Genomic DNA, 24,305 nt, shown 5'->3' with positions numbered 1-24,305 from the left:
GAGAGGTGTGTTCCAGAGAAGCGTAGATCACAGATAAAACTTTAAAATGTTTAAACAGGATGATTTACTCCTTTGCAGGTTCAAAATCAATTACAGTTAAAGTTAACATAAAATATCCACCGTGAACAGATTATTTCAGCCATATTCAAATGCTTGACCCTCTCCCTCCACAAAGTCCCGGTAACAGCAAAATGACTAGCAGTGGATTTTTCTGGGCCAAATATCTGTTTTGTTGTTTTTTTAACCAAGTTAAATGCGATGGAAACTAACCTGAAGGTGACAAATGTGAAAAACCGTTAAAAGCATCTTTTCTTGTGTTAAACTGTGTTATCCTCCTGGATTTACTCAGTTGCATTAAATGAGCACCACCATGAACTGAAACGGTTCAGGAGGGAAACCCGGACATTCTTCTCTCCACTTACTCCCTCTGAGGAATCCCTGAGTGTTTCCAAGTTAAAACACACACACACACATACACAGTTCCTCTAACACTTTCAGGTCTTCATTTAATTTTGAATTTCAGACTTTTCAAGTCTAATGATAACCAAACCTCACGATGTGCATCACAGAACATTTTAATAGAACCTAAAAAGAACACGAAAACACCAGAAGACATTTAAACACCTGGCTGAGTCTGCTTGAATCTGAGTGAGACATTTTATTTGCTGAGTTTAACTGAAATACTGTCAGTGTTTACATGGTTGACGTTATGGGATGTAGGTTGAGTGTTGATTGGACCGTTGCCATGCGACAGTCAAGTTTTTTAACAAAATGATTGTAATTTGGTAGTTTATGGAAAACTGTTTCATTCAAAATTAAATAAATAAATACTATTATTAAATCATTAATAAATATTCCATTAGTTAAATATTGTCATTAATTTTTAAATAGGTAGCTTATTTTATTTTTATGTGTATTTATTTCAAGATATATATGAATTTTGGGTTTTACTTATCATAGCGGGTTTTTTGTGACGGTTTTATTTTATAAAGCTACTTTATGTATTTCCTGGACTTTTATTTCAGGCTCTTTATCAATTGCTCGTATTTTCAAATTAGGAGGCGAAGTTTTCTCTGTTCACAGTGACTTCACAAAGTATCACAGAATAAAACACAATTATGAAAGAAATAAAACTGATTGACAAAAAAGCTCCCCATGAGGACATTTTTTCTTTGATGGAGTACTTATTGATTGTTCATTAATTGTTTAATTTTGAATGAAACAGCTCGTCAAACTACAGAGGAAATTAACTTTTATTCTGCCTAATTTAAGACCCGACAACAAAAACACTGACATTTATAAACTTAATTATTTGCCGCTTGTTTCAATATAAATGTGGGGCAATAATGAGAACAGACACCGTCAACTGACTTTCACAAACAAGATGGAGGCTTTCTATTTTTAATTTGTGCAAAATTATCAGGCAAAATAAAATCTTCTTACAATTAAAAATGTTGGCAGAAACAGCAATTATTTGTCTTTATATAATCAGGCTGTTTGATTTTTTTTTCACCTCCGTCCTATGAATTTTACTCAAAAGCAAACCTGCTGTACTGAAACTGGCTGTTAATGACACCAATGCATAATTGTGTTTGTTGCAATTTTTTTGTTTGTTTTTTTTTTTGTAAAAATGGTCAAAAACATTGGGTTTAAGTGATGCTAACTCCCACCTGCAGGTGGCAGTATTTCTTACTTCTACTACACTGCTGCTTCAGCCTTACTAAAGTCAGATGGTAATCGATGTGGGGAGTAACAAAAATAAGCTATTCATGCAAAGAACAAAACTTTTTTTTCTTCTATATTTACATTTTGGAAGGAATCTGCAAATATTTCTTAAGTACAGCTACAAAATCAATGACTGATTGCAAAAAAAACCCCAAAAAATTGAAAAATCCTGGAGGGACTGTCCACAGAAAGTTAACAGAAGTTTTAAGAGGCATTGCATCAAAATGGTTCTCTGTCAGGAATTGGTTCTAAAAGCAGCAACAGAACAACGCTGATCTCTCACTTCCTCTTAACATCCATCTGTTGCTGTAATAGCACAGAAAAACTGAAATGTTTTAACATTTTTAACTTCCTGCACTTGTGGACAGACAGAACATCATCCTACATACTGAACCTTTCAGTTCTTTAATTGTTTTCCAAAACAAATCATACAAAAATAACATTTCTTAAAGTTAAAGTTGAGGTTCAGCAGCTGAAGTAAGAAAGAACAAAAATCTCCAGATTCTTTGGGCCTACACTACCCACAATGCAACTCAATGACGGATGACTGTACTTGTCAAACACTTGGACTCTTTTCTTTTTTTAATGTGCGGTAAAATCCAACTTACAGATCCAGAAAAAGCCACAAATGTGTCAAAGTTTCCTCTTTTGGGTGCAGAAGACAGTAAAGCCCATTAAGAAGCTGTTTTCCAATAGTAAGCTCCAAATTATCCCTCCAGAAATTCCAAGGCGTTTTTGCTGAAACAAGGCGCTGCAGTGCAGAGGGTTGTAGGTGGATTTAACCCTTCGTCTGCCGATGCCGTCTCTAACAAGGGCGGCTCTGACCGGGGGAGCGCTGGGCCGGACCCCGCCGTGACCACAGCTATGCGCTTGTTTGTTCAGCCCCAGAGTCCCGGAGCTAAATACAGGCAAGGAAAGATGCTGAGTAGAGAATTTCACAGAACTGAAGAAGACTACCAAATACCCAAAACGTTTTCTTAATCTGAACTCTAACATTTGGTAAAAAAAAGAAAAAAAGAAAAAAAAACCCTCTTGTCCTTTCATTTAAATTATTTTCACACCTCGTTTCACACGACAATAAATACTCTGTGCTGACATACGTACATAAATTAAGGCTTTCCATAACAGCTCGGAAACAATTAGAGGAAAACTTCACAGTCAGCACAATCGCCAGCAAAAGAGGAGAACCGGCTCCTCTGGAAAACACCGGCTTTCATTTATGGCTCATTGATTCTCCTAAAAGAGGAAATCTACAAGAGGATTATCACTGTAGTGGGCACAGCAGGAATGCTGGTGAGGCGCTTTTCACCGACTCAACGACAACTGGAGTCAAATCAAACGGTCACAAAAAATAACCTCTTTGTAAGAGTTTGTGATTCGCCTACATCAGTCTGGAAACTGTCTGTCAGAGATTGGTGTTTGTTTCCCCCAACAGGTAGGAATCTACGGAGCCCCCAAAGGGACACTGAAGAAAAATAAAAACACAAACTTTCTCATATGCACCAGATAGTATCTTGTGCACATGAGAATGTTTCTTTATTTCTTCTATGTCCCTTTAGGGACTCAGTAGGAATCAGTCGTTTCAACAGAAACCGAGACGTGCAAACTAATCATCACTCTGAAGTGTGGATGGGACGTGGCATCCTCTCGTTCGTCTCTGTTAGTCATCGAGTCCTCAGATACTCCGGTGTGGTGTAGTTAAAGAGTAAGAAGTCCATGCGGTAGAGATTGAACAGTTTCTTCTGATAAAAGGGGCTGATGTGCTTAAAGAACCGTGCTGCCATGTTGCCGTCAGTCCTGGTGCTCTTGCCAGACGTTGGGAACTGAACTTTACCCTCCACCCCCGCTAGCCTTAGCACAGCCTGAGCGTCAGGTTCCAGAGTTTCATACTTCCCCACCACGTCGTAGTGGATCAGACAGGGGTGGCAGAGGGAGTGCACCCGCTCCCAGTGCTCGTTGAAAGGCTCCTCCCGTTGTGTCCGGGGGTCCACCAGGTACTGGATGAACTCTTGGAACGAGACGTCGTTTCCTTTCTCCAGGGCTTCCGGTTGAGGGTTGGCCCGGTGCCGGCGGATGATCTTGGTTCCGTAGCGCTTGTGGAAGGCGGTGTTGTAACTACGTGTGAACTTGTTGCGGTAGGCTGAAACGAGGCGCTCAAAGGGCTCCCGCACAAAAATGAACTTGAGGTAGCTGCGGAGGCGCTGGTTTATCTCCGTCACAGAGAATTCAGAGAGCGTGCGGAGGTTACCTGCCACATGGGCCTCGTTAGCAGGGATGGCGAGAGGGTCGGAGTAACGGCCATTACTGGAGAGGACCATCAGCACACGCTTCCAGTTGGTGCAGGCTACCTGGAGGTCATACAACAGAGACAAACAGAGAGCAGTGAGATGCCATCAACCCACTTTAGTTAGGCTGTTGTAAAGTTCTAGAGACTTCTAAGGGTGCATTCACACCAGCCCTGTTCAGTCCACTTTATCAAACTCTAGTTTGTTTGTCTAGAAACTTCAGTTTGTTTGGGGAGGAGTGAATGCGCAGTCGAACCCTGATGCGGAACAAAACAGCAAACTCTGTTCTTGTCTAAAAACCTAGCTCTGGGTTCGGCTAAAGTGAACTCTGATGCAGTTCGAATGCATATCAGCAGCAAGTGAACCGGAGACCGCTCCAAGAGCAGGAAGCAGACTATTACAGGGCATTCTGGGTAAACACAACCACAACAAATGCGATGTAGTTTATCAAATAACATCTCCAATGAGATACAGAAGTTTAACGTTTTGAAGAGATTATAGGGGTGTGAAAATATTTGGGTGTTGCTTGGTTTCACTCATCCTTACTTTCTCTTCAAGTTGAAGACTCACTGTGTTTCTTCCACTCAGTATTCAATTAAATTTGTAAAAACTGTTCCATTCAGCATCTAATGAACAGATACTGAAGATAAAGGAAGTTACTGTTGTGCCAATAGCTAAAGTTTTAGAAGAACATAATTCTTCTTATTATTACTTATGAATTATGACAGCAAAAGAAAAAAGAAGTAGAAAGCAATTCAAGGCTTTTTGGTCCTTGATTATTAACTCTCCCCAGCCCCACAAACGTGGGATTTATGCTACAGAAACCAACCTTGGGTACGTAGCAGTAAATAAGGCCGTGTTTGTCGTCCACAATGAGGTGTTTGAGATCCTCTGGCGAAAGCACCCGGCGCTTCTTCGTGTGGCTCAGACATGCCTGGTCCAACACCTTCCTGCGGCCTTGGAGGGACTTCTGAGCTGCCGGCAGCTTCAGCTGCTTCTGATGAAGATGAAGCAGGTCGAGTGAGAGGAGGATCAAAAACAGCCTTTTAAACAAAAGCAATGGGACGAACTGTATCCATCAAGGCCTGGTTGTCTAACACTTCACTGATAGAAATAGATTTTTTTTCTGTCGTTATCATTTTCATTAGTGAAAGGCAGAACTGTTACTAATCAAATTTTAGTTCTTTCAAGACTTAATTTTTCTCCAATATGCTTGCTATTTCTTTTCTTCTATATGTAGATTTTGGAGGAGAAAACTATAGCAAAATTCTTTGCAAATATACCTAAAAATCTGTGACTAAAAACAATTAGGTTTAGAAGCAGCAGCATTTCCAGCTGGAATTTCAGCCACAAAATACTTTTTTATTTTTTTGTCTTGTCCTGGCATTTTAGGAGAACCATATGGAAGAGCTTTTGGCTGCATGTGCTAGGGCCTTTTTGCTCTACATAAAGGATGTATAATTGTTAAAACATTAATGCATTGCTGTATTATGCAGCTGTAATTGTTATGTGGTTGCTGCATTCAGGATAAATTCAGAGAAAGGTGTATATTTGTTGTCACCTGGTCTCCTTTGTAAAGGGTCTGTAAAGGACTTCTTCTACTTTTCCCAGGTCTGCTGCCAGTCTTCAAAGCCGGTTCTATAGAAAAACGAGAAAGTGATTCATGAACATCTTATATAAGGAAAGCTTTTGAATAAAACATTTAGAAAATATCTGTTCTAATGCATCCATCAGCATGATTTCAACACCCCAGTCATTTTTCCTAAAAATTTTAAGAGTGGTTTATTGACAGGGTACCTATTTAGATGAACACATTACTCTAAGTGCTTGTGAAAATACTAAATCATTTTACACTGTGTCATATTTTTCCAGTTCATTCCAAGCCAACTTTCCACCACTCTACTGCTCTGATTTATTCACAGGGGAAATCCTCCCTACTTCCTTTAAACAATCCATAGGAACAGATTGTTCCCAACAAACTTTGCCTTTAAAAAAACAGCGCTCTGACTTCTTCTGTTTAACAGTCATTTGCCCAACCTTTTTACCCAACAATAGAGGAGACTTTTGTTACAGAGCTGCTCTTACAGCTACTGCAGAAAACAGGAAGTTCTGAAAACAAAAGGGCAAGAACAGAGAACATTTCAATTTATGTCAAACAAAAACTAAATTTTGAACTTAATATTTAGAATTTTGGTCAGACGCTGTCTTTTTTTAATGTATCACATGTAGAAGACATTAGTAAGTCTGAACATTTTTTTTTTTTGCACAACCTTAGGATTAAGATTATTTATTGAGGTTATGTCCTAAATTCCCTGCATTCTGCCAATTGCACACCTCTATGAGTTTACACCTGGACAACTAAACAGGCATCAAATCACTTCTAATAGTATCCTTAGAATGAGAGGTATATGTATCAACCAATATTTTTAGTATACAGCACCTACACCACTGGTGTCCAAAGTGGGTCCTGGAGGGCCGGCATCCTGCATGCTTTACTTCTCTCCCTGGTTTAACGCACCTGGATCAAATGATGGCTCGTTAGAAGGCCTAAGAAGAACATTGACAAGCCGAGGAGGTTGTTACTACCAAAAGGGAGAGAACTAGAACATGCAGGATGCCGGCCCTCCAGGACCCACTGTGGGCACCACTGGCCTACACTGTACTGACAACCAAAGAGGAATGACGCTAATTAGCTGCACCAGTCCATTAGGGGTTAATCACGCACAGATTTCCAAGGGCATTGGAGTATATCTGCGCAAAGATGTCACTGTAGTAGGGCTGGGTGATAAAATAATAATAATATATACTGCAATAGACAGATATTGATATTGATATCAAAAGAAAATACGTCTGAGAGAATTTTGATCAATTCATTGAACTCCGTCCCAGAATCACATGGCATTCTGGGGGATGTATGGCACTCATGTGAGGTTACCATGTGAGGCTAACTTTTCATGAGGTTAGCTGGTCAACCTCTCACCGCCTAGCTGAGAAAGGTTTCTGACATTACCTAACTCTTTGGTTACTTAGCAAAAACTTGCTGTGTAATATGAGCAGGTGCAGTTTAATTTTGCCTCCAACAGACTCAGGTGTACTTCACTTCTCAGAAATACTGCAAATACTCCAAGACGGACTCAGTGCGGTCGTCCGCCGGACATGTGCAGACATTTTTACAACCGCAGACGCATACTTGGTGATACACTAAAATAAATGACTCGTGATCTTTTACCAATTACAAAAGTAAAATAATAGAACCACTAAAGTCTCACGCCACTCCATTTTTAATTACATTTTGTGAAGGAGGAAGTTGCGCTCTGTGTTGTTTCCATTGGTTCGGTAGTTGTTGGTGGAGCACCACCACAGGCAAAGGGGGGACAGGTTTTCAAAGAGTTTAAATCATTTGACACAATGCAGTGTGAAAGTCAGCCACACCAGCTGAAAATTTAACAAATGTTGCAGTTTTGGTCCAATCAAACCGAGTCCAATATACTAAAAGGTGTGAAAACAGCATTAAATGCACTTCAAGTAAGAAAAGAGATTTGTTACAATGCTAATGATATCGAACAAAAACACATAATGAGGAAAAGGCAAAGAGAGGTGGGGGTGAGGGTAACTTCAGGGCACAGCAGCGTGAAGGGAACTATTTTTTTATGATGAAAACTCCACATATTTATGCAGAAACAATATGAGCAATAAAAACGCTGTGTATATTACACAAGTATAAAATCCAGCTGGGGCTCACATGCTGTGCTCCCTGCTGACTTTACTGCATTCTAAAGGCATGCTTGTTTCACTGCTGTCAGAAGGCATACACTTGTATTAGGTTATCATTGTAAATTTAAATTCCTGTGATAATAGAAGCCCGTACTGCAGTACATGATTTGCAGCTTAAACTCAAGATGTAAATCATGATTGCTTCCCTTAAGTTAGAGGAAGAAAAAATCCAAACAAGCGGAAGAACAGCACTAACGGTGACGCAGCAAAATGTACAGCAGGTCTACTGTAGAGCGCTCTGCTTCTGCATTCTGATCGAGACCAAAATCCTCAATTTCCTTAACAGCAGTGTTTAACATACCTTCACAAAACACAAATAGGCAATCATCATGCTGCTGCCAAACTATTATGAGCTTTAGAAGTTTTTAATGGAAGCTTTTGAATGTTTGGAAACAATATTTTGTACACATCTTTATTCTTGCAGAGACATTCATGTTTCACAGTTGCTTTATCAGACAGACAGATCCAGGTTACACACACAACCAATCAGGCATCAAATAATCCTCGGGCAAACTCAGGACCCTTCTTTAGGAAGCCAGAAAGTAGGTCAGAAGCTCTGCTTGCATAAATACCTAAATACATGATCACAGAATATGAACTGAGACTGTTAATTATTTGAGATGCATTGTCATTTATTTATTTTAATTTCAATTTAAAATAAAAGGCAGATTGCATTCTCAAAAGCTCAAATAATAGTTGAACTAGTATACTTGAACAAGAGGAGTTGAAAAGGAGGTTCATGGATGCATCAGTCATACTGAGCAAGCATCATATCCCCAACTCCAACGTCTCTGTCTCTGCCAGACAGATTTACAGAGGATGATACTTGGATGATATAGGTTACCACGATTCATTTTCAGATTATTTTTTAATTGAATTTTTTTTTTTAATTATGTTGTTTTTTTTTAAAATAACTGTTAAAAATAAGGTTTTTTTTTTAACCCTTGTGCGTGCGAGGACTGAGGCAAACGTAGATGACTATGGCAAATGATATGAGTTTTACGTGTGTGGTAGGTTGGACCCCATTTCTACATACAAGGGTTAAAGGGATTGAATGAAACCAAAATAATGAGTAAAATCTACTGAAAACTACTGACATGAGTGGACGCAAGGAAGATTGCTGAAAGAAACCCCTGAAGGGACAGAGTATTAGATATTAATCAGGTACCACTGAATGATTTTACAAGACTCCATATTAAGACTTTGCCATAAGAGCTCAAACCTGTGAGTAAAGTTTTAAAAATGTAAAGCAACGAGTGGAATCTCTTGGTTTTGCCATTGGGTTAAAGTCAGTTGTATAATCACTGTATACAGTTGCACCAGTTGTATAATGCACCAGTTGTATAATCACTGTATAATCACTTATTTTGATCAATATTGACTTGTACAAAGTTCCTGAACTGTTTTTTTCTAACATCACAGGCAATTTATTTACTCAAAAGTACAAATGAAATAAATAAAATCAGCAACTATTTCATATTTTCCTGTCAGTTCTTGTATTAGCTGCTCATAGACCACTAAGTTCAAACCTCAGGTGATTGAACAGATTAGCCGTGTCACAATGTGTTTCTGGTCTGCTGCTTCTCCTCTCCTCTTTCTGCCATTTTGTGCTGACTTTTCAGAACAAAACAGCATGACGCATGTGGGTTTCATCATTAGAATGAGGTGGAAGTGCTCATCAGTGGTCAAAATAAGAGCATACTTGTTAAGCAGAATATGCCAAAGTAAACAACTTTTGTTTTATGACAAAACTTTACAGAGGTCATTAAAAGGCAGGTGCAAAAACATAAATTATCTGGACCCGATTTGGGTTTAACGTCCCATGGTCTTAGCGCAATACTCTGGAAGAGTGTGATGATGTCACGGTCAGTCAGGGGAGAAGCAGGGGAAAATAGGTGCGACCCCAACCAGGACGCATACGGGTTAAAGCTCTCTGGATTCAATGGACCTTGTTTCTTAACCCGTCTGCCGTCTTAGCGTGATGCTCAGGAAAAGCACGGCAAATGTCACAGGGAGGAAGTGCCATTTGGCAAGATAAGTGTCTGACGATCTTTCTGAAATCACACACACACATACACACATAAAAACTCGTAAAAGTGCACATTGTCACTCTGCTGGACCTAGCACTGAGTAAAAAACTTGTGGGGTTTAAACAACTCTGTCTCTTAGGATTGTGGGAGGGTTGAGCACTCAGACCAGGAGCAGAAAAAAGTAATCTGCAAAGTGGGTGGCAAAGAGGAAATACAACAAGCTATTTGTTTTACCACCTTAAAACGAAGCATGTAGTTAGCTGAATACCAGCAATGCAGCTGACTACAAATTTCAGTCACAACACAAGATCTGAGTCAAACATTCATTACAATAAAGTTGTTGCGTATGTATACAGAGACAGATTTTTTATTTATTTATTTAACTTTGATTTAACCAGGTAGTCATCACTGAAATTATACTGCTGCCTATTATTGCCAAGTCTCCCTTAGAATTAGACTTTTTTAAGGGAGACCTGGTAATGACAGACAGCAACATAAAACAAAAGTTACAAACAAATCCACAAAAACAAGAGTTAATCAAGTTTTTACTCATACAAATGTATACATTCCACTCAATTAGTATGTGAAAGACAAAAATTGCATCTCATTTGATCAAACACATTTATGGACTTTTTCTGCATTTTGAGAGTGTCAATGTAAAAAGCAGACAGACTACTACATAGTGATTATCACAGACCACATCTCTTTCGGTCTGATGTGTTTTGTCACATGCACCAGAAAACCACCACTTCCTTTCACAGCAAGGAAGTGACAAAATACTGCCTGCAGATGAGCCCTCAATCCTATTAGCCGCTTGCCCCAACCCTCTGCTTTCAAGGGGTACATGTGGAAACTGGACGCCTGGTAAAACAGTCTGACTATCATATGATGTCACGCTGCTTCATTCAGAGACAAGAAGGGCTCCATTAAGCCTTGTACATATCAGGATAAACATACAGCACTTAACTAATCTAAACTAACTTCCCCTTTCTTCAAATAAAATGAAAATAATGCATTTCCTCTTTAATAGAGATACGGATCGCACGATTTCCCCCAGAAAACTTGTTAAGCCCGGTGGGCATCGAGTCGGGGCGTCGAGTTGGTTCACCCTGTTTTTGTATTAAAAGATGTTAAGTTGACAGGAAATGTAAAAATATTACTGTGTAATTATATGTTACGGGAAAAGATCTCTAGTGAAATGCTATTTAAATCCACAACTAGTCTAAAAACAACAAATTTGCCCTTCTGCTTAATCCAAATTAAGTCAGTGGCTCCATCAGGCCCCAAAGGGCTTCAGGGTCCCCGTAAATGCTAATAATTTAAAAAAGACCACAGATACATAAATGTAACACTTGTTCATTGAGATTATCAATGCTGTTAAATTTTATTCAATGGTTTAGGCATACATAAATTTAATTATTTTAAATTGTTTAACATTTTATGTACAAGATTTTAATGAGCTGGCAAGTTTACTTAGTAAAACTTAAAATAACAATATTTATAGTTAGATTTTTTTGTTACCGTAGCAACAATCTGATGCTGTGAGTTTAATCTTTGAATTTACAAATACAAATTAGTAAACTGCGATAATAACTTACTGCTTTTTAGGCTGGCCAATTAAACTACTCCCTTCTCCTATATTTCACTAAATCTAACACAGAAGCTGTTAGAGGTGCTGATATTTTTTAGCAACAAAAGTTAAATGCATAAACTATAAACCTATCTATTATAAACCTATCCTTTAGGAATAAATCTGCTCTGCTAGTGAAATGCTAAGAGATAAAGAGACGCTTGAAGCCCGGCTTTAAAAAAAAGAGAAAAAAACGATTCTTTTTTTTTTTTTTTTTTTTTTTTTTGTTTTCCTAGAAACGTAAACAGCAACGCTTAGCCTGGAGGAGGGGCTAGAAAAGCATGGCGGGCCGCCAGGCTTACAATACACTGGGGGAAACCCTGGGATCGCAAACAAATAAGTCATCAGTAGAGCAAATATGGACATTTTCACTTAGCTGCACTGGAAAGGATGTCCATGTAATGACAGCTTCAATAAGCTAATTTCAGTGTGAAAAAACACTGGAAGTATCTGAAGGAGAAAATGGGGTACCAATAACCATTCCAGCAGGGAGATAGGACAGCAGCAGCCGTTGTTTACAGTTTGGATTATTGTTTGTTTAGACCTGGTCTTGAAGTTTAAAAAGCTCACAATCTCCAGATGTTCCAGACCTTATGGTGGCAGCAAAATGGAATAGCTCTGATATGTCTGTATCTAGTTAGCATCTTTCTGGAGGTAGCATATACCATGGACAATGGCTTCTCCAATTTCCATTTAGACGTTCCATTTGATAGTCTTTCTAGTTATTTAGGGAATAATTGTATTAAAAAAAGTAAAAAATTTCTATCCTGAAGTGCTCCATCTTCATTTTGCTAACCTTCTGACCAGTTCCTAAAAACACACCCCCAAAAAAATGTAAACGTGTAAGCATGACACACTGCACCGGACCACGCAGAAGGTAAAAAACTTGCACATGGCTCTCTTGCGACTTATGAGGGTTAAAACTGACAGCAACACCATCAGCAATGATTCGTCGAAGAAAGTTGGATATTAGTTACATTTAACTTCACTTTAGGAAAAATAAAGTATTTTCAAATTGAACAAAATTCGATCTTGTGTCGCTAATTAGAACACAAGCAAACACTGTTTTTTCCCCTCCTTTTTGATAAACTGAAGAGAGAGATGAGTCAAATAAGTAACTCTGCTCCTGAGTCATTACATAAACCAGTTCATTTGTTGTTTCAAAGAGCCCCATCTTAAAGGATATAATGTCAGTTTACACTGATGTGAAAGACATCAACAGCTTCAAATCTAATTTCCCTGCAACATTCAAAGACTTCACTTTGATGGATTATGGCTTCACTGAGGGAAGACAGACTGCCAGTGGTTTGTGGGGCCGTAGCCTGTTAGCAGCAGCATTATATACAGCTGTATAAACACAACTTAATAAGAAGCAGTCATGGTGGTAAAATTTGGAAGTCATTCACTGTTTTCAATAGAGATTTTCTGTAAAGTATGACTGACTTTTACGTATTAAGTTAAATGAAATTTGACAGATGTTTGAGTGCACAGTGCATTTGCTATAGGCTAAATGCTCCCAACAAATATTAAAGCTTAGCATCATTTAACCATCCTGCTCTACAACCACACTTCCTGTTTTTCTTTCACAATGCAAAAGGCAGAGATAGATATTGCATCTTCCCTTAAAGGTTTTGTTTTTTTATTTAATGATTGCACAACAGAGTAAGCAGACCAATATGAATACATGTTGCAAGTCAGGTTTTAAATGCAGAACAGAAATCTGCTTGTTTGCTTCCACAAAAAATAGCTTAAAAAGAAATTAAAGCTTTTACTATGGTAAAAGTTTTGAGAAAAAAAAATCTGAAAGTCTCAGAAGCACATTTTCTGTGAGTCCCCATTTAAATAAAAGAAGTACCCATGAGTCCTAGGCCTCTTTTTGAGAAATCAGCTTTAAAATGACAAAAATGTGTTATATTTCAAGAACTACACGGTTCATTTGAATTGTTCTGGTATCAAAATAAAGATAAATTTGAATGAAAAGTATGACCATGAAATATCAAAGATAAGGTGTTTAGTCAGTTTTACACAGAGAAGTGATGCTTAAGCTACGTTCACACTGCAGCCTGAAGTGACCCAAATCAGATATTTTTGCCATAATGTGACCTGTATCTGATCTTTTCATGACGGTCTGAACAACACAGATCTGAATTGTCTTTTTTTTAATCCGACCCAGGTCACTTGGGGTTCTAAATCCAGTACGTGTTGAATTTTTTCAAATGTGACCTGAGTCTGAATGGCCAGGTCACATTCTGGAACAATTTAAATGAACCTTGTAGTTCAAACCAACCTGAACGTGATTGATACTCGACAAATGTCAGTATTCTGTCCCTTGATATGCACAAGCGGGAAGGAAAACAACAGACATGGCTGACAATGAGGATTAAGTTGATAATGTGCTGGCTCCGGTCGGACAACAACTTCAACATCGTAAGATATGCTCCACCATTAGCATCCATGTTTACTTTTGCAAACAATGAGCACTTCTTTTTTTATGGAGGTTAGAAAAATACTGAGAACGCTCTCTATGTGTGACGTTACTGCACCCTCTACTGCGCATGTGGAACACTTTCAGGTAGTTTGCAGTTCACACGGGAGATCACATACAAGTTGCATATATTTGGAAGTGTGAACTTTTTCCTCCTAGAGCTGCTGCCTGGTGGCCGGTTCAGAACCAACGGCGGGGAAAAGCACTGTGTGTGACCGGTTAGACTGAACACGGCGGGCTGCTGTTCATTAGATGATTAACATAAGTGTAGCTTTATGGATGAACTGGAAAATGTATTTTATATCATCCCGGTCTCAACAAACGGGTGGCGGAGCTCATCGTGGCAGCACGTAGCTGATAGATGTGTTTCTGTGTGTGGCGAACGAAGGTGATAAATCCCATTTCTAACATGAACACAAAGGCTGGGCAAGGTGAGAGTTCATCTATTAAATTGACTAAAAATGAATACAAAAACCAAAAGGTGGAGCATGAGTTTGAGAACACACACTCAGAAATACAGTCATAGCCGGACCCGGACAATCTGTTTAGATTCAAGTTTACAAAATGAGGATAGCTTGACGCTTCTGTTTTTGATGTTATATGTACTGCACAAGAAATTTGCTTGTGCAGTACACACAAGCAAATTTGTGTGTACTGCATTTAAAATGGGGCAAGCTGCAGCAGGCTAAATGGTATATAAGACGTATAGGGTTTGTTTCCCCCCGCTTGAATAGATTGTAAAATAACAGCCAGAAGGAATAACATGTCTTCAGAAGTAGAGGACCTTGTTTTGATATCATGCTGGCAAGAAAAGTCAAAGCCCAGAACAGGAAGAGCAGCTGGCAAAAACAACCATTACAAGTCATCCAGCTCTGGCAGTTTACTTGTTCTTTAAAATGAGGTTCAGATTTGACCAGTGGATGTGGATATGCTAGCAGTTATGAAATAACCACAACAGATCTAGCCACTGTGGAACTGACAAGCACCTAAAAACGTGTCTGGATGCAACTCGTCTTTTTCGGTCAGGCAATTAGTTATGGTTTTCCAAAGTCGATAGAGGAATAGAAGTAAGTTTTCCTCCACATGTAAATGTAAAAAGATGGTACCAATGAAGAACAGGTTGGATGAAAGTTAATAATGATGCTGCATTTTATATTGTTTAACACATTTAAGTGTAGAAATGTAGCATTTGTTTTCCCCGTGCAGCCTCTGATGTTTCCATTTCTTTAGAACTTCCCACACTTTACCCAACTATTCTTTAATGAGCTCAGATCCTGTCGACAGCGACTCATTCATACGCCGAAAGGATGCTGTGCTGCAGCACTGCTGAGTCAGGGAAACCGCATAAAAGAAAACCTCTGAGGGGAAAAAAACGGGGTGTTTTATCTCTAATATTGTAAGGTCTGAACGATGTTAAGACAACATGCAATACGCAATAAATTAGAGATAACGATAGGACTTATGACAGGAAACCACAGGTTTAACGTTTCTGCTTTGAGTTTATAGAAAACAGAATCCAGATAATAACTTTGCAACTAAGCAAAACAAGCTGAATTAGAAGATTTCCGTCTCAATTATAAGGTTTTATTAAAAATGCTGCTTTTCCCATTGTCTAAGATGATGTTATTGCTTTCTAAACTGAAAAGCAAACACTTGTCTTTCCACCATTGAAAGTCAGTCAGGATATTGATTACAACAGTTAAAATATATTATTCTATTGAATTTATTCATTGCTATTTTATTTTAGATACAAAGACAAAAATATAAAAATCCCCTAAATTTAGTTCTAGCTTTTAGGTAAGGTCAATTAAATCAATAAAGTAATGCTACATGGTAGCTGTTCTAACGCTAGAAGCTAACGTTACAACTAAGACAGAAAACAATTAATCGGATTCATTGTGATGGATAAATTACTGAAATAATCGTCATCTAATTTAGTAACTGAGTAACTGTTAACTGGAGTATGCAGACTATAAAAGGTCATTTGCTGGGAGAACAACATTCGTGCAGCAATTAAGCCCAAACTGCAAAAAAAATATATACATTTTGCATTTATGATAAAAAAAAAACTTTGTAAATATATTTTACTCAAGACTCCTTAAGTGTTGTAGTTTTAGCTTTTTTTCTGTTAAAAAAGGGAAAAATCTTCTATTAAGCACCTCCTATTATCCAATTATTAGCCAATCATCCAAAAATTGATCACCAGCTCATTCCTACATTGTACTGAGCTTTTCACATGCTGATGCTAGAAGTACTTTTTTTCTGCAGATGTATCCTGTGATACAAATGATCAAGCGTAAACTAAATGCCATTTTAGGCAATATAATTGTTATTCTTTTATTTAAAAGAGAATGTTTTGTTCGTGCAAACTAACAATTTAATGGTCAATTTGCATCTTCTAATGCATTTCTAATATTGTCTAAAAAGATCTAAGTGGCTAATTGAACAATCTGAAGAATGTGCCATTTTTTATCTGATTAATAAATTATCAGAATAAGCGATAACTAAAACAATTGTGAGCTGTAACCCTAGATACAATTCTGATTTCTAAGAACTTAAGAAGACCAGTAAAGCTCCTGTATCACCTTGAAAACACTAAAATCCAATTCCAGACTTTTCCAGACTACATAGAAACCCTGTGATAATGACTGTACACCAAGTCATTATCCAAGTCTGTTTACCGTCACTGTTTCGACTGACTGTAAGATATTTCTGCTACTGTCTGACAACATTACCCTTGTGCTGTGTCATATGTTCCAGCTGTAAAACAAATCTATCACCCATAAACCAAATTACATTCAATCCAGAGCATTCCCCCAAAGTGCTTAACTGCTTTCACAAGTGAAGGAGGAACCAAGCTAATGCTTGCATTTCTTCTCTGTCTGAGGCAATGATTGCTTAAAAATGGTCAAGTCTAATTAAAACTGACATTACTAATCCTTATGTAATTTTCTCCTAACATTAAAGACATTAAAAGCAACTGGAGATAAAAAGAAACTGACCACAAAAGTAGTCTTAATCAGATACCATCTTTACCATAATGTTGGCAGAGATACAAGCCCATTACTACTCTAACTTCTTAATGCATAGCTGCTCAATGGTTTTACACTACAGCTGTTTAATAACTACATGTCAACAGAAAAAGAATGTAGTCAGTTATATATTAGATGTTGCTAGAGAAATCCATGTGATATGAATTACTGGATGTTCCTAATCACATGCTGGACATGAGTTGTATTTTTTTCTTGTAAGCCACTGGAGTGTTGCAGCAGGATGTTAGACAATGAAAGCAGAACAATAATAAGTAATACGCTTCCTGTCCAGTTCTAAAACAGTCAACCTAATTGGCATACCAAAAGGTCACTGAAGGGGTAACTGCATCTTGTCTCTATAGCTGTTAACTGTTTGAGCAGGCTGTCAGGACATTCACCAGAAAACAAGTCAGAAGAAGCAAGAAGCGTCAACCAACATTGTCAAAGTGAAGCAGAGCTGTAGTTCTTTAGAAATTCCTCCACAGCAGCACAATGATGCAACACAAACCACAGGATTCAGCCAGTAACTGCCAGGACTGTTTTTCTTTTGCTCATTTTCCTGTTTCTCTTAAGAGTTGGGCAACGTTCTGAAAGCGATTTCTTATCTGCCTCAGATAAAATGTCAGTTGGTAGCGAGGACAGACTTGACCTTTGTCTGTCCTCGTAGCTTCAAATCAAAATGTGCAACTGATTTTTACAGCGATCTGGAAGAATGACTAAAAGTAGAGGATGTAGGTTAATGCTAGTTTCTGTTCTCATCCACAAGCCTTCTGCCAATGTGGCTGGTGTGTTGAGCAGGTGCTGTTGTTAGTTTCCCAACCAGGCATCACTCGACTTTTAAAGCTTTAGCTCCAGATCAGAAAGATGGTGACTAAATGATAATACAGAAGCCTTTCCTTGTAAAGAGTTAACACTGATCCATGCTTCTTGATTAAATTGCAGTACCTAGAGTACTGGCTTTCTGTGCTTTAAGATCCCACAATTCAAATTTCTGGCTCTGAAGTTACAGACCAACAGATTTCATGGAATTATTAGTCTGTAAAATGGACTGTTAAGCTGGAGGAAAAATGTCTGGGTTTCTCCGAGATGAAGAGCCCAGTAAACTAAAGTTGTGGTAACTTGAAACAAAACACCCACCCTCTAAACCAAAACTAGAGTACTTAAAAAACTGCAATACCTTTTCTTAAAAAAATCTTTTAAGAAGACCTAATGGTCTTGGGGTTACTCCACAATCTCTAGAGCTTGCAGACAAGGCAATTGTTGAGTGTTTTAACTTTTCATCAAACCATCAAACTTTCTAAGAAATGTTTCAATGGCAGGTACAATAGTGGTGAAACCACAAAAGCTCTGTCTCATTTGTTTGCGGAAAGAGCATGGAAGACGGCAAGGAATATTGCAGCAGATAGCATTCATCCTCTTTTTTGTTTTTGAGATCAGGAAAGCGACATGGGGCCAATCTGGCAATTACGTAATTTATTTCAAGTGCAATAACCATTTTTAACCAAACTAAATCACAACATTTACGTATGCCATGCAAAATGTTTTATTCTATTCTACGTAATTGTTGTTATTGTGATTGTATATATTTTTGTGTTCTTATGGTTGGAGAGTTAAAAGGTTTAGTTTATGCAACTGCTCCACTTTCCCCAACCTAAAAAATGTACCAGTATTACCGTAAACGAGATAATATAATTTCCATTTTCATGATTTACTGTTTTTTGTTCTTTTCTCTCTCTCTCTCTACTAAAAATGGGATGATAAAACTCATCAGTCTTTTTGAAGGACAATTTTGTACAGAGACTTTAGAATTAACTTTATTTGTTTTTGTCCACAGTCCTAAAACATGACTTTGACATGACAAAACATGATCTCTCTAAATTCTCCTTGGAGGTGTGACTGTGTGCATGCCTGGGTGTTTGTCATGTTTGTTTCTCTGTTGCCCTGAGGTTGACTGTCCAGGGTGACCACACCTCTCGCCCAATGACCACTAGAGACAGGCACCAGCATCCCTCGCAAGCCCACAAGAGATAAGTGTGTCGGATAACGGATGGATGATGGTTCTGTTGTGTCATTTATTTATTCTGGATATTTAAAATGTCTTCCAGTTCCAGTGTTAAATGTTCATTAGAATTTAAAGTATTTTGGTCTTTGACAAAGTGTCCTTGCATTATTACGTTGTTATAATGGTCTTCTGTATTATAATGGTCTCAAAACAACATTATCATAACTTCTGGGACAATTTATTATCCAGCCAAATTGATTCTTATTAGATCAATAATAATAATATTTATTAATAGTATTATTATAATAATAATAATAATAATTATTATTATTATTATTATTATTACAGCAAAATAATAATAAAGGAGGGGCATAGGAAAGCCCCTCCTTTCCTATGCCCTCTCTTTAGTTGTTCACGAAAAAGAGGACAAACTAAAAGTGTTGTCTCATTTTGGCCATTCCTCAAACTTTTCTAACCCTTCTAAACCGTGATATAGTTTGCATGCTCCAAACTGTATCGCAAAGAACTGTTTGAACGGCAGTAAGTGCCATAGATTCAGACTCTTCTTGCTAGTAATGTATGAACTGATGCTAGAAATTAAAAAGGTACAAATTGCCACAGCAACACAGAACCGAACAAGACATGACCGGTTGGTTTTGGCCTCACTTTGCGCGCATAAACAGTAATTACAGAAAGGCCCGTGCTTTGTTGACATTCTGTGAACTAGTGCCATCTAATGTGGCTCAGACCGGCTTCATGTGTGGTTTTCTTAGCAAAAAGACGAGTCCGAACATGCCGGGCAGTCAGGGCCGGGGCGTGTGGAGGTAAGTCAATGAGAGTGCTGTAAGTGTGCCGTTTGTAGGGTCAGCAACATGTGGTTAGTGTTTTGGTGTCTGGCAATAAAAGGTGGTTTACGACAGCTCCAAAGTGATTTGGGAAACGGCCAGGTGTGGAGTTTTTTTGTTTTCTTACATCAAATTTTAATTTCCAATCGATTTGACGTAGAAAGACACTCAACACGGAACCTGCTGATCAACTTCTCCACTGCTCTCCTGCTTTCACTTTCTTGTTTCTTCGTCATGCATGCTTTAAAAAAATGTAAATAAAACATGTTTTTCTCTTCGGCCAATTGCTTCTCTGCCATCAACTGTTACGCCTCAGCCGATACAGAAAGCATGCTATTGTTGTATGAATTTTAAACATTTTCCTGACTTGAATAAAATAATGTCCGCAAAACTTCATGTCTCTCCTTTAGACTCACTAGCACATTTTATAATCAAGGAATGAACATTTTAAAGTAAAAAAAAAATTAACATTACAAAGTTGACTTAAATTATAAATAAATTATAAAAAAGTAACATGTTAGGTTATGTCAAATTGACGTAGTAATGTAAAAACTTAACTAAGTAAGTTGGGGCAACTTTTTAAACATTTCTCTTAATGTTTAAAAAGAGAAAAAACATGTCTTCCAGTTCCAGACTACAAACGGCACAAACAGTGTGCCGTTTGTAGGCAGTCTGCCCTACAAACGGCACACTGACTATTTTTATTTTTATTTAATATACTTACAACATATATTACAATATCCCCTCAATATGTTGAGGGGATCTGTTTTGGTGGTCTTAGGATCGCATCTCTGCTTTTTGCGGATGATGTGGTCCTGTTGGCTTCATCAGATCGTGATCTCCAGCTCTTACTGGAGCGGTTCGCGGCCGAGTGTGAAGCGGCCGGTATGAGGCTCATTGCCTCCAAATCCGAGGCCATGGTCTTGAGCTGGAAAAGGGTAGAGTGCCTTCTCCGGGTCAGGGAGGTCGTCCAGCCTCAAGTGGAGGAGTTTAAGTATCTGGGGATCTTGTTCACCAATGAGGGAAGGGAGCGGGAGATCGACAGGTGGATTGGGGCAGCGTCTGCCGTGAAGCCGGCGTTGTACCGGTCCGTCGCGGTGAAAAGAGAGCTGAGTCAAAAAGCGAAGCTCTTGATTTACTGGTCGATCTATGTTCCCACCCTCATCTATGGTCTTGAGCTTTGGGTCATGACCGAAAGAACGAGATCACGGATACAAGCGGCCGAAATGGGTTTCCTCCGTAGGGTGGCTGGGCTGTCCCTTAGAGATAGGGTGAGAAGCTCGGTCATCCGGGAGGGACTCAGAGTAGAGCCGCTGCTCCTCCACGTCGAGAGGAGCCAGTTGAGGTGGCTCGGGCATCTGGTCAGGATGCCTCCTGGACGCCTCCCTGGTGAGGTGTTTTGTGCACGTCCCACCGGGAGGAGGCCTCGGGGAAGACCCAGGACACGCTGGAGGGACTATGTCTCTCAGCTGGCCTGGGAACGCCTTGGGGTTCCCCCGGAGGAGCTGGAAGAAGTGGCTGGGGAGAGGGAAGTCTGGGCCTCCCTTCTGAAGCTGCTGCCCCCGCGACCCGACCCCGGATAAGCGGAAGAAAATGGATGGATGGATGGATGGATGGATGGATGGATGGATGGATGGATGGATGGATGGATGGATGGATGGATGGATGGATGGATGGATGGATGGATGGATGGATGGATGGATGGATGGATAGCTTTCATTAAGTGTTTTGAACTTGGAAGTTAAAGTTGGTACAACTTAACTGAGTTAAAGCAGCAAGAAAACTAAACTGAGTCAAAGTGAGTGAGTTAATTTTGTTTTACAGTGTAGAGAACTTACAATTTTTTGATCAAATTCTACTTCAGGAACTTTGTTGTCATTTCAAAGAACAACATTTTATTTCTGTTATTAGATTTTACAGTAAAGGAAACCTTAAAAGAAGATGAAAAAGTTTCCTTCTATGTGATATTAAAATTGGGGGGAAAAACAGTTTCCAACTTAATAACAACTGAAAAATATATCTAAAATAATACCACAAGTATTTTTAGAGTGATTCTATCACGGAATATCAATTTTCGTGACAGAGCAGTTTTTTGATGTTGTTTTTTTACATGAGAAAACTGCCAGAATTATTTGTAATTAATTCTTTAATTAATCCTTTAATTAAATTTCTATTTAATTACAAATTAAATAGTAATTAAATAGTGGCTTTTTCTATTGGCCATAGAAAAAGGTCCAAAGAGCCACTTGCAACCTGCCTTAAAAAAAACCTGCAGAAATTGTCAACCCGCCATTTGCCCTGCGGAAAGGGGGTTCAGCCGGAGACAGACACAGAAGAGCATGAAGAGGAAAGGGGGATACAGCCGCGTGGAGTGCAGGGGGTCTTCAGGAGGGACGAAGAGGGGGTTCTGAAAACATTCCAGTCTTCACAGTGGGTCTAATTCATACATCATTTCATTCACTTTAATCAAACCATCTGGTTTACACCTATACTAAAGTGTCTAATTGTTGTTGATGAAAAATACAAGCAAAACTGACACTATGTTCAAAAGAGAAAGCTCTTTTGAACATAGTCATAAAAAAAAGTACACTGTGTTTTACAATAAGACAGTTATGGTCAGAAACAATATAAAATCAGGTATGCTGTGGCATTGAAATGATGCTAGGTTGGAAGCTATGGAAACAAAACCGGCCAAGAAACTAGCCACTGATTTATGCCGAATTCCGACCAAATAGGAATCTGTTTATCTCCCACCTTGGCAGACCTGTGAGAATTGCAACCCCAGTTTACCTTTTTCTCTTTTCTTTGCACCAGGTGTGGTCTGCTGCAACTGTAGCCAATTGGCTTCAAGGTTATACACAACTAGGTTGTAACAAGTGAGAGCTTAATTCAGCTATTGCTGCTTTCACTTTAAACTAGTGTGTGTGTGTGTGTGTGTGTGTGTGTGTGTGTGTGTGTGTGTGTGTGTGTCTTTTGACCTTTGACATTAACAAGGCTTTCAGATACAAACAACTAGCAAACTAGATTTATTAAGCAGTTGAACAGGTGCACCTAATAACGTGGCCTGTCAATACAAACACTTTTTCAGATTATCTTTTATTTCCTGCACAGTTCTAGTTTTGTTGTTGTTGTTCCATCCTTCGCTTTTTGAAAGCAAACCTACAATAACACTGCAATGCAACCAGCCCCACTGAACTATTTGCCTCAGTTGCCAGGACTGAACACGGTGAAAAAAATAACTATAAACGGGCTTTATACTTAAAAAAAAACAGCATTGTGACCTGGTCACAAAAAATAAGAAATTTTTAATAGAAATATCTCTCTATAATGTCTGAAAGTTCAAGAAGACTGTATATATGCATACCTGGTTTAGTGATGCTCTGGAAGTAAAGAACAAGAACGAAGAACGAGCAGAGGCACGTCGCCAGGAACAGACGTCCTCCCCTGGGCATCCCCATCATAAAGTCTGGCTCCGCTCGCGGAGCCTCCAACCCTACGTCGCTGTCTCGCAATGGTTCATACGAAACCGACCGACGTAGGATGCGAACATGCGAGGCAATCGACGGAACAGACGGTCTCCATGTATTAACTACCGGAAACAAACCTGAAGTAAAACATAGCAGCGAGGTTGGCCAGCGGAACCAAGATGTAATTGAAGGTCCGTGAACGGAGCATAAAATTCAGCTCCAAGAGCGAGCCTTGGTCGGGATTTGTAACGAGCGTTATTATTTCTAGCAAAATAATTAACTTGTACGAAATGTAATATAATGCAAAGTTGATACCAGCGGAAAATAGGGGGCAGAAAAAGAGTTAACGGTCTGCTGTGTTCCACGCATCTACAGTACGGTGTCTGAAGTTTGTCGAAGCAACACAAACTTCTCCTCCAAACATGGAGGGGGCACTGTGCCATGACGTCACACCCACCCACCCACTCCTCCCGCACCCCCCTCTATCATCTGAGCTGCATTCAGGAACTGATGGTGCACAGAAACTCGGCTCAGCGCGGATCTTCTTTCTGGTACGCTTTAGTTGCTAAGCATAAGAATAATAAAAGTCCGGTATATTTTCACAACTTGACGTCTGAGTAGGAACTTATATAGATGAATTCAGACTCGGCCACTGTTTTTCAGCGGTATTTTCTTTTGCGCTAACTTTCTCTACAAGGAGAACTTGAAGGTAGCACCTTAGCCAGGCTCTTCCTGCATTGATATGTCTTATAATACCTCTTCTAGCTACTAAACAGAAGTGGTAAACGTCTGTAGCTGTTACTATTTCGTATATACGATAGTCAAGTGACTTCGAAGTAGCAATAGTCCAAGTGTAATATACATACATTATTTTTTTTCAAGAGAAATAAAATTTGATCAAAAACCAGACTTAGTAACAAATCTTGCCATTTAAATCCTTTCCTAATGTGGATTCCAACACCTTTTGGCAGGCAACACATTTTATTTTCAGCACCATTTGAATTAGAATGACTCCAAATTGTTGAAAGCA

At 38.9% G+C, this 24,305-nt stretch overlaps 1 protein-coding gene across 2 annotated transcripts; it reads right to left on the bottom strand.

Annotated features, from left to right (window-relative positions):
* Positions 1 to 486: 486 nt before the first annotated feature.
* On the bottom strand, positions 487 to 23,716 carry LOC103466868 (carbohydrate sulfotransferase 11-like). 2 transcript variants are annotated; one of them, XM_017305922.2, is made up of 4 exons: positions 23,173 to 23,716; positions 5,572 to 5,648; positions 4,840 to 5,007; positions 487 to 4,073 (listed from the first exon to the last, which is right to left on the bottom strand). In XM_017305922.2, the coding sequence occupies exons 1-4, from the start codon at positions 23,267 to 23,269 to the stop codon at positions 3,390 to 3,392; spliced, it is 1,026 nt and encodes a 341-aa protein (XP_017161411.1). In that variant the 5' UTR covers positions 23,270 to 23,716; the 3' UTR covers positions 487 to 3,389. The 2 variants fall into 2 exon arrangements, with proteins under 2 accessions (XP_017161411.1, XP_017161412.1); XM_017305923.2 differs by lacking the exon at positions 23,173 to 23,716 and adding an exon at positions 6,451 to 6,538.
* Positions 23,717 to 24,305: the final 589 nt, after the last annotated feature.

The sequence above is a fragment of the Poecilia reticulata genome, chromosome 7 (assembly GCF_904066995.2).
Source record: "Poecilia reticulata chromosome 7, P_reticulata-male-v2, whole genome shotgun sequence".
NCBI classification, from domain to species: domain Eukaryota; kingdom Metazoa; phylum Chordata; class Actinopteri; order Cyprinodontiformes; family Poeciliidae; genus Poecilia; species Poecilia reticulata.
Note: the sequence above shows the minus strand (reverse complement) of the source record. Positions and strands in the feature narration are given on the sequence as shown.

Coding starts and splice junctions, on each gene's coding strand:
- LOC103466868 (XM_017305922.2), bottom strand. CDS start 23,269: ATGATGGGGATGCCCAGGGGAGGACGTCTGTTCCTGGCGACGTGCCTC. Junction 5,008..5,571: donor CCCTTTACAAAGGAGACCAG/GTGACAACAAAT, acceptor CATCTTCATCAG/AAGCAGCTGAAGCTGCCGGC. Junction 4,074..4,839: donor TTTACTGCTACGTACCCAAG/GTTGGTTTCTGT, acceptor TATGACCTCCAG/GTAGCCTGCACCAACTGGAA.